The 10,848-nt window shown below is 49.4% G+C and overlaps 1 protein-coding gene across 1 annotated transcript in view; it reads right to left on the reverse strand.

The window, feature by feature from the left end:
• Positions 1-7: 7 nt before the first annotated feature.
• The window catches only part of LOC101652410 (leucine-rich repeat-containing protein 37A2), a 35,859-nt gene continuing 25,018 nt past the window's right edge, over positions 8-10,848 (reverse strand). Inside the window, exons 8-13 of the mRNA XM_045299472.1 lie at positions 8,250-9,979; positions 7,844-7,948; positions 4,054-4,103; positions 1,503-1,557; positions 1,248-1,393; positions 8-714 (exon numbers count right to left, since the gene is read on the reverse strand). Of these exons, the coding sequence (XP_045155407.1) occupies positions 624-714; positions 1,248-1,393; positions 1,503-1,557; positions 4,054-4,103; positions 7,844-7,948; positions 8,250-9,979 (2,177 nt within the window). The 3' untranslated portion in view covers positions 8-623. The remainder of the gene's footprint in view (positions 715-1,247; positions 1,394-1,502; positions 1,558-4,053; positions 4,104-7,843; positions 7,949-8,249; positions 9,980-10,848) is intronic.

Here is a 10,848-nt window from a genome sequence, read left to right on the forward strand (position 1 = left end):
CCTTTACTCTTAATCCTCTCAAGTCCCAAATTGACACCAGATTATGTAACTACCACAAAGTTGAAGGTCCTTTTGTACAACATCCAACTGCATCTACATCCACGGTCCTGTAAGTTGTGTTTTGTTTTGTCTTGAAGGAGAACAGCTCTTTGGGCTAATTATTTACCCACTAACGGTTTGAAAAACCCCATCCCTCAGTAGTACTGGGCCATGGGCAGGATCCAGAAAGGCGAGACAGTGGAGACTGGGCAAGGGGTGTATGTGGGGGGCAGGGGGCCCATTCTGTGGGAGAAGGGGTGGGGCTCTGCTCCCTCTCTCCCCCCTCAGGCCTCTGCCTGCAGCCCCAGCAGCTGCCAATAGGACAACTGGAAGCAGACTCTCACACTCTTTTAAAACAGTGCTTGCCCAACATCCAAATCACGTGATGCTCTAGCTCACAGAACTTATTGTGAAGCGACACGTACCTGTATTACATTTTAATTCCTTACCAGATGGCTAGAACGGGCTATAGACTTTATATATTTTTAACCTGAAAAAAATAAGGTATTTTACAAGCAGTGTTGAGAAGCCAGTATCAGAAAATAAAATTTGCAGGCGGCCTGAGCCAAGAGGGGATTCACTCTTCAGGTTCCAGCTTCACTTTCTTCGGGGACCTCGGACTCCAGAGTAGACGCTCCAGGCTCACCTTTCTCTGTCACAACTTCAGACAGCTCCCTAGGATGAGAAAAACGACAGTGACTCTTATTCCTGAGCCTCAGAGTAAATGACACCTTTCTAATGACCCCCTTGTTCTATTAAGAGTGCCTTTGCTTTGTTATTTTTATGAGCATATACACAGCAAAACACACGCCCAGTCAAACATCCACGGCTATACTTCAGTGGCACTGATTACGTTCGTTCTTTGAGTTGTACAGCTATTTTTCCTCCCCCTCCCCTGAGCTGTTCCATACTCATAACCTTTGTGGTTCCTGTTGTCTGCTTTGCCCTACTCTACACAGATCTTTAAAGAGCAGAGGCTCCACAGACACTCTGTACTAGTTGAGCTGAACGACTGTTTGGTTGGAAGAAGAGCTCGGGGGCTATTTTGGACTCAGGTTTAGAGATTATCTCGGGACAATTGTTCCTCCAGCCTTGGTGGCTCCAGAATGTCTGGACTCCAGGGGAATTTGGGATTCTGTTCTACATAGTCCCCCTTTTGATATCTCTTCCTTGTAGGCAAGAAGCTGGCATCGCCCCCGGCCATTTACCCTGTGTCCTTGTTGAAAATCTCATCCTCGTCGGAGGAGTCCTTGTCGTGTAGCTTCTGTGCCATGTTTTTCTTGCGGGTGGCATTGAGTGGTCTGTACATATCCCGGAGCCAAAGTGGCCGCCTTCTCCAAAAAAAGCCTCCCTCCTAGGAAAGAGAGGAGAGAATGGTGAACTCTGCTTCACCCCCTACCACCCCCACCGCCCCCCCACCCCCGTCTTCTCCCACCCTGGCACTGGCCCTGCCCCAAATGCACCTGATGTTTTCCATCTGATTTGCATTTCCTATGCAGCAGATTTCGGAAAAAGCCCCTTGGGGAGAAACACACACACACAAGACAGTTAGTACTACATGTCACTTCCCGGGCCTCTGAGAGCGCCCATCTCTGGTCTTAGCGGGATTCCCACGTTCCCTCCAGCCATGGTTTCCACTAGCACACACACACCACCACCACCCCAGCCTGGGGGCTGGAGAACTACTCCAAACATACTGCATTCCGGGAGGTCTTTGCCTCTGCTCACAGGCACCTCCGGTGTGGCTGGAGAGACTCTTGTACGTGGCTTGGCATGGAGGCCAGGCGGACGGTTCAGTCTCACTTCCCTCCTGGGTCCAGGGTCCTCGTGCAGCGACCCACGGCACACCCCATTCTCCAGTTCCCTTCAGATCTGGGGCCACACGCTTCACCCTCCAGGAAGTGTGTGTGTGAGTGTGTGTGTAGGGGCTTAAGGGTGGAGGGAGGACACTTTCCTGACCGCTTTATCCTTTTCCCTAACACTTTTATTGGCATACAATTCACCTAGCATACAATTCCGCAGTTCAATCACAGCAAGAACAGTTGTACAATCGTCACCGCGACCAGTTTCAGAAGTTTCTTCCTTTGTATTCATTCCCTATTCCCCCTCACCCTCTCCTGCCGTCCCCCGTCCACTGGCTCTATTAGAGAGGAGCTATTATAGATGGATCTCTCTATCCTGGATTTAATACATAGGGAATCATTGAACAACAAACAAACAAGAATAACAAAAGTAAAACAGATGAAACCTCCATAGAAGAGAAAGCAGAAAATATTAACAACTAGAACACATTTAAAGGGATCATAAAGAGACCAAAGGACAGGGCACTGCATTTTAACCTCCACTTTCCAATGCGTTCTGCATGTTAGCAAGGCTAGCCTCATCCCTGCTTCACGGTCAGAGAGGATTCACCAGGGTTCTAATCACATATATTTCTCCTTCACCTTTTTTTTTTAAATTGAAACAGTTTTCAAATGGGTCAGCAGGGAGATTAGCTGATAACACATTACGTTTTGACTTAACTACACCTTTCAACGCTCTCTGCCTGATAATAGGGCTATTCACATCCCTTAGCTATGATTAGAGGGGGTTCTCTGGAGGCTTAATTCCTGTGTGGATCCTACAAATGGATTTTGGGCTTCCTTCTGCAAAACTGGTGTTCACAATTTAAGCTCTGATACCATTCCCTCCTTTAGATCTGGATTATATTATTTATAATCTTAGATCACACAGGCTGATGAGCTTCTTCCGTGTGGACTTAGTTGATGCCTTGAGTAGATGGCTGCTTCTTTGAAGACAAGCCTTTAAGACCCCAGATGCTATTTTTTTCTGATAGCTGGGCACCATGTCGTTTCTCCACCAGACTTTAATATAGGGCCCACATGTTCAGGGACCACCTCTTAAGGACCATGACATAAGAACTAATTGTTCTTAGATTGGAGCTAGAATTGAGTGCAAGCCCAAGATCTATTCATGAATCTATGGTTTATATTTGTCTCTGGTTGGCGTTAGAGACATCATGGCCATTTATGTTAGTATTAATTAACATTACCGATCATGCCCCTGGGCCATCACTTCCACTGCCATCAAGTCAATGCTGACTCATTGCGACCCTATAGGGCAAGACAGAACTGGCCCTGTGAGTCTCTGTAGTGACTCTTTTCTTTTTTTTTTTTTAGTGACTCTATTCTTAAGCCAAGCCAGCATGACGGATGTTCATAGTACGGGTATAGTGAGTGGGTTGTGAAATAAGGTCAGAAGTCACGACTAGCATCAAGAAGCAAACCTGAACAGAATAGAAAATATCTGAGTGCAGTGTGTATAATACGTGTGTCGTTACAACTAATAAACAAACAAAAAGTTGCCATTGGGGCATCATCTCACAATCACCACCCCCAAGCATGTCAGAGTCAAACTATGTCCCGAAGGGATGTCAGTAGTCGGCTTGTCAGAAGTAGATAGCCAGACTTTTCCTCCGGGTGTCTCTGGGTGGTCTCAAACTTCCAACTTTTCAGTTAGTGGCTGAGTACATTACCGTCGCCACCACCCGGGGACTCCACGTTTGCTCTAGAGATGACATGTACATGTCAATCTGCGTGGATGAGTCATGACATGAGTCAAGTCACCCTCTCATTCAAGCCGTGAGGCCTTCCCTCTCCTTTCCCCAGAGCCTTCAAGGAAGATCTACGGCCCAGCCAGCAGCCCACCAATGGCCGGAGCAACCAGGCACAGCCTCACTTGCCCCCCTGCGGGCAGTGGTGACAGCAGATGCCTCTGTGTGGCCCCATCAGCCTCAGCTCAGGTAGCTAATTTGGGTCAGACAAAGGGTCCAGGAGGCATCTTCTTCTTGCCTTTGACAGTGTCCTCGCTGTGAATTGTGGGGCTTTGATAAGGAGCTCTATACTCCCCTCTCGTTCTTAAATTCTTAACCTTGTCAGACAATGAATGTTTTGCCGTGAGTACTTTAATCACAGTAAGCTTTTTGGTTCTCATCATTGCCAGACTGACATTTACCTTTCGTGGTCTTCTTTATCTTCCTCGGTCACTGTTCTATGAGAATAAATCTGTTTGGGGAGAAAGCAGGGCCATGAGTAACCACCCCATCTCCAGCCCTTTTGTCACGCCTTGCCTCTAAGAGTCCTCTCTCCACTGATAGACACTAACCCCTTTGAACACAGGAAACCCATCCTGCCAAACAGTTTTTTATACTTTCACTGTAGCTCTGCATACAGTGTAATGTAATGTATCTTATCGACTGCTTTCGCTCCCCTACAGCACGATTCCTATTAAAAACTCTTAGAAATGAGAAAAAGAGGAACCATCCATATCTTTTGTCAAATATCTACCAGACAGACAGAGCACTGCTCTGAAGTTAGGGCTCAGGACGGGGCTACTGCTGCTACTATCCTACCTGGTCTAAAGATACTAATCGGGCAATAAGAAAAACCAAACAGAGTATAGGGATTGGACAGATAGAGATAAAGCTATCATTATTTGCATCTGAAATGAGTTACAACCGAAAAAGCAAAAGACAGCAACTGAAAGTTTTGGGAACATGAGGATTTGGAAGGAGCCCAGAAGCACAGTAGTTCAGCACACAGCTGGTGCCCCCAAGGTGGGTGCTTCACACCCAGCAGCAGCCCTGAAGGCAATGATGTGACAATCTACTTCTGCAAAGGCTTACAGTCTTGGAAACCTGTGGGTCAGTGCTCCTCTGTATCTAGGGTCACCATGAGTTGGAATCTACCAGGTGGCAATGGGTCCAGGGCCAGATGGTACGAGAATTCAGTGAGGTGGCTGGATAGAACCCCACACCTCATGAGAGCTTTCCTATATAGCACCGATTACCAGTTAGAAAATGTAATGGAACTGCAATAACCGTGATCACCAGCAATAATCTATGATTTGATACACAGGTACAGTGCAACCTGAACAGGTATGGGGGAATGAATGGTGCATGGGTACAGAGAGGTCTGGTGGAGGCTATTTCTACATATGTGTTTGCATGTGTTCCAAATAGATCCACGTGTATCATATATTTATGTACCACAGACTGCCAAAAGAACAGACAAAGCGGTCTGGGAAGAAGTACAGCCAGAATACTTCCTGGAAGCGAGGAGGACGAGGCTTATGTCTCCCATACTTCCGACCTGCCATCAGCAGGGAACAGTCCCTGGAGAAGGAAGTCATGCTTGTGAGGAGCCACGAAAAAGAGGAAGTCATTTCAACGAAATGTACTGACACAGTGGCTGCCACAAGGGGCTCCAACACAGTCATTGTGAGGATGGGGCAGCACCGGGCAGTGTCCTGTTCTATTGTGCGTGAGCTGCTATGAGTTGGAACCAAGTTGAGGGCACCTAACAACAACAACAACAACAACATCTGATGCCGGGGGCTTCAGTGGAGAGCAAATGTTTTGAGAATGATGAGGGCAATGAATGTACAAATGTGCTTTACACAACTGATGTATGTATGGATTATGATAAGAGTTGTATGAACCCCTAATAAAACGATTAAAGCAACCACAACAACATATCTATGGATTGAACATATCTGAAACAAAATGTGCATAAATTATTGAACGGAAACTAATTTGTCCTGGACACTTTACCTACAGGGGTAAAGTTATGAGAACTTCGCAGCCTTAATCAAATGCCTTGCGGGAGTCATTGGCCTGGTGGTTTAGGACCAGTCTCAGAGGCCGTCTAGGTCAACTGGCACAACATAATCCAGACACGAAGCTCTCCATCCAACTTTGGCGAGCAGTGACTGGGGTTCTGAAAAGCTTATCAACGGCCGCCAAGTTGACAACTATTGGCCTCTTCCTGTGCGAAGCAAAGAGGGAAGAAAATCACAGATCAAACGAGCCATTAGTTCAAAGGACTGCTGGAGTGCACAGACTGCAGACTACCTAGACGTGCGCAGCGACCAGGACCAACTGCTCAGACGGGGTCACAATAGCAGATCCTGGGCAGAGTAGAAGAAAGATGCAGCACAAAACTCAAAATCATAAGAAAGACCACACCTCCTGGTCAGATAGAGACTTCGAGCTTAGAAGGGAACCCACTCCCCAAGATCACTTTCCAGCCACACAACAGATGCGCCTGTAAGATGTACAGTCACAGCAGAGAGGAGCATGTTCCTCAGAACAAGAGCCGCGGGAGACCCGCAGGGCAGCGTGTGCCCCGAAACAAAGCAGAAAAGAGCAGGAAAGAAAGAAGGATGAACGAAAACCAGGAACCCGGGGAAGAAGTGGGCAGCGTGTCCTTACGTAGAAGCGGTTGCAGCTAGGGTCATGGAACAAAATGTGCCTAGAGTGCTAAATGGGAAACGAATTTGCTCTGGACACTTTCACCCAAGCCCCGACTTTAACAATGAGAGAGAGGATGGTGGGGGGCGGGGGGGGGGAATGCCCTTCATAGTCGCAATGGAAAAGTGTAGCGTGCCTACTAGGCATAGCTGGTGTGCAAGACCCTCAAGTTCCACGCCACAGTAAGAAGAGCTGGTGGTGTGGGATGAGACAGGCCACGTTCTTAGAAAGAGAGATCAGTTCTCAAACTCGTCTACAAATTCAATGCAAGCCCGTTCCAATCCCAACCCCGTTGTTGGTATTTTCACAGAAGCTGGCCCGGTGACATGTGGCCAAGAAAATGTGCAACAGTGGAATCGCTTGACGGGTAGGAACAGCAGATGAGGGGGCTGGCGCTTGCCAGATCAAATAGCAATGATGTTATAAAGCAACTGGGAATGACTGGAACGAGTAGAACAACGAACAGGTCGGGGAAGCCGCCCAGAGTCCAAAGAAAGGCAGGATTTTAGATCTTCTTCGGGTACACGTATCCATCCTTTATTTCCCTCGCACACCAATGTTTCAGGTTCTCCCACCTGCTTCTGTCTGGAAGGAGGCAGAGAATAACAGTGGCCAAGAGGGGCCCAGGCTTTGTAGTCAGGCGACTTTGGTTCTGCTTTACACTGGGGCCTTAAGCAGATCTCTCTCACCTGTAAACGAGGGCTGCTCTGAGGATTAAACACATAACATGAACTCAGCCCTCCATCCAATGCGTGGCATTGGAATCCATGCTTGGTTGCTGTTTGCTGCCATCCAGTTGACTCCGAATGCAGGGAGGTGCCTGCAGGAGTTTAACTGAGTCTACTCAGACAACTTTACACACTGGAAAGGAAGGAAGGATTTAGGTGTGTCTAACCTCTCTCTGAGATAACATCTATGTCTTTTTGTGGTGTCCATTCTCCTCCGATGGACTGCACCACAGGATGGGACATAATCTGGTCATTCCAGCCAACGAAGAGAGAAATCGGTGATAGAAAGAAGTGAGGATGAACACGTCAAAGCACTGCGATGCTTTGGGGTTGAAAACAATGTTGCCATCTGTCAATTTAGCCTTATTTTACTTGCCCAAATAGCCTAATGGCCTGTTATCTTGGTTGCAAGATGTCCTGGGAGTGGGGTCCCTTCTTAGCCTCCCTGGGATGTAGTTGGCAGTAGGAGAACAAAGGAAATCTTAGTTCCAGTGACCGATGGGGAACAAAGTAGTGGTAAGTGGGGAAGTAGCTTGAATGCTCAGGCTGTGGATTCTGAATCCAGAGGAAGACGAAGCTTTCGGGTCCCACGTAGGTTCAGTCTTGGAAACCATGGCGGGGAGCGGCGCGCAGCAGGTCTACTCTGTCCTGTAGGGTGGCTATGAGTCGGAATCATCTAGATAGCACTGGAGTTTGGTTTTGGGGTTCTGACTCTGTTAGAGACCGAAGAGGTATTTTGGAAAGTTGAGTTAATTGTCATCCTTACCTCGATGAGACAGAAAATGATAATCAAAATCATCACCACCACGGTCACAGATATCGCCAAGATGAGTTTGTTGTTGTAGCCGTAGCCCGGAACTTGCTTTGTGAGCTAAAAAGAGAGAGAGAGAGAGAGATGAAAAGCATCAGAGCTAACGACTGTCTCACCATCTAATTCTTCCAGGGAAATCTAGTTCAGAGCTTTGTAAAGAGTACAATGTTGTGATCAGTTTTCTTCTTGACTACATTAGGAAGACTGGGGCCGTTCTCTGAATGAGCAAAGTGGGGAGTGATTGTCTGAGCCAAGGTCAATGGGCCAAGATGAGCTATTCAGTAGGGGCTTGGGCACCCCAGAAGCATGCCTTGAACTCTGACGGGAAGTCTGCGCCCCATGTTTCTAGACTTGGCCTCACCTCACTCGCCTCCTGCTCTTTTTGGTCACCCTGGACTTCTGTGCTCTCATTGATATAATTCTCCGTTTTCCACTGGTCTGTATCCCAATCCGCTTTTGAGACTCTGACATCTTGCTGCTCACTGAGCAGCTTCATCAGGAGGCCTGTTCTGGAGATAAGCTTGGCACAGGCCAGTTGGACACGGGGCTCAGAGCAGTCCATTTTCAAAGTCCGGATCACGTGAGAAATGAGCTTCCTCACGTCGTTGTTGGGGATGAGGGACCGCAGCTGCTGGTTCAGCTGAATTTCAAATTCATCACCAGGGGCTATGAGCGCGGTGTGAGTGGGGCCTTCGGTGGTGCTGGGCGGCAAGTCAGTGTCCACGGTATGGTATTCCCATTGTGTTTCGTTGGTTTGGTCGACAGTGGGCATTAGCTGGTCTTCGGTCCCAGCAGAGTCTGCCGTGAGAAGGTCCCGGGGGGTGGCGGCTTCAGTGGTCATCTCACGTGGCTCCGTGGCCTTGGACACGGTGGTGTTTTCTGGCTCTGAGTAAAGCAGGAGTTCTGGGAAAGGGTTTTCTGGAGATCTCAGTTCTTCTGCGGATGCCAAAGCTTCTCGCGGAGGGGGATTGATGAGGCTCCTCAGGGCTGGGTAAGGGGGCCTCTTCCTAAGCGCCAGCTTGCGGAGCGACCCTTGCTTTCGGGGCCTTTGATTTGGTTTGGCCTTGCGTCTTCGGTGAGCCTTATGAGAGCGAGGTCTATGAAAGGTGTGTTTTCTTCTGAAATATGGCCTCATGTTTTTGACTCGCGCTTTCGCATCCTCTAAAATAAGCATGGTGTAGGACAAGTCTCTCGACTGGTTTTTCAGGTCAAGCGGGGCTCTTGCCGGCAGGGTGGTGGAAAGCCTGCCCACAGAGTGCTGTTTCAGGAACGAAGAGACGGCCTTGTGGCCCTTCACAAGGGCCTTCGTGTTGAGGGCGTGGCCCCCTAACTTCCTGGGCCTCCGCACCTTGTAGTGCTGGTCCAGCTCCCTTGGGGCGGGCTTCCTGGGTCTTCTTGCTTTGGGGGCGCCCTCCAAAAATGGCAGGGCCCCCTGTTTCCTCTTGATGCTCTGCTTCCCCATGCGGCGGAGGTGCCGTTTGGGCCCCCACGGTACTCGGTGCGTCCTCTGCAGTCTTTTCTTGGCGCCTGTTCGCTGGATCTTGGCCGGCTGGTCGTCCCTCGGCTGAGCCCTTTCCAGTTTCTTTCGGAAGACCTGCCGTTTAAATTTGGCACCTAAGAAGCTGGGGGCTATCCGTCTGGCGGTTTTCTCTTTCTTCCTAGCCTCACTCATCTTCTCTCGGATTTCCGCATCCAACAAATTTTCCAGAAAATAGAGTTTCCTCAAGTTTTTTTGGTAAGTCGCATCGTTGGATACAGACTTCCGAGAGAGATCCCTCGTGTTGTTCTCCAGGGCCCTGTCTTTGTTTTGAACGTTGGAGAAAAGCAGTTTGATGAACGGTAAGAGTGTGGATTCCATATCGGCTAGGTTGCCCTCTGAGAAATACGGCAATATGTAGTTGAGCGCACTTATAACATCGCTCTCGTCATTGAACTCCATCGGCTCGATCAGGACGTTTGACAGATTGATGGCACTCTTGTCCGAGGATGCTTTCTCGGGCTCAATGGTCAGCTCAGTGCTGGTGTTCTTCTTGCGGATTTGCAGGGCCTTCATGAAGGTGCCCTCGGCAGCCCCGATCGACACCTCTTCACCTGCCCAAACAAGAGAGACACGTTTGAGCCTGAAAGACGGATGGCGCAGCCACATTTCCTGGTCAAATGGATTGGGAAGCGACAAAGAGTTGGGTGCCCTTCGGAGAGGAGACAAACTAACCCTAACGTCGGCTTGTCACTGGCGACAGCAGTGCTCTCCCACGAGCCTGTCCACCGTGCCTCCCCGGACTCTTTGACTTAGTGGCTACCCACTCAGAACAGGGCGGAATGTGACACACAGTGAAGGGCTGGGATTTTGGAGCCCTGGTAGAGCGGTGGTGAAGTGTCCAGTGGTGCTAACCAGACGGTTGGCAGATCAAGCCTACCAACAGCACCTTTATGGAAGCCGGCTTCCATCAAGATCCCCCTCTTCCCAGCCTTGGGAACTCTGGGGGCGCACTTCCACTTTGCCATAGGGGGTTGCTGTGAGTCAGAATCCACTCGAAGGCAATGCGTTTATTGGGGATTATTCCTTTGATCCTCAGGGATCAAGTCCCTACTACTTGATAAGAGCCCAAGGCTGGCAAACAAGGGTTCCTCCACTCATGTAGCCCATCTGCCAGGTCTCCTCACATGTCCGTGTCACATGCTGCCCTGCCTCGGGTGCAAGCGGCGGGAGGCTTTCTCCCTCCACCTCTTGCGTGCACTGACGTTCTTGTTGCCAGCACACACCACTGACTACTCTGAAAAGCAGCAGGGTCACAGCTGCTAACGTGGAGCCCCCAACTCCCACCGCTCACAGGCCCTCACTGGGACAAGTCTTCGCCACCCACCTGCACACCTCCCTTCCAGGTCCCTGCTGCCATACTGCCTAGCTCTCTTAATAAAAAGCTCTCTGCAGCCCGGGCCTGCCTGTCCACGAGCTCCCC

This window comes from Echinops telfairi, unplaced genomic scaffold (assembly GCF_000313985.2).
Source record: "Echinops telfairi isolate 266 unplaced genomic scaffold, ASM31398v2 ScPeMD7_7458;HRSCAF=8496, whole genome shotgun sequence".
In the NCBI taxonomy this organism is placed as follows: Eukaryota; Metazoa; Chordata; class Mammalia; order Afrosoricida; family Tenrecidae; genus Echinops; species Echinops telfairi.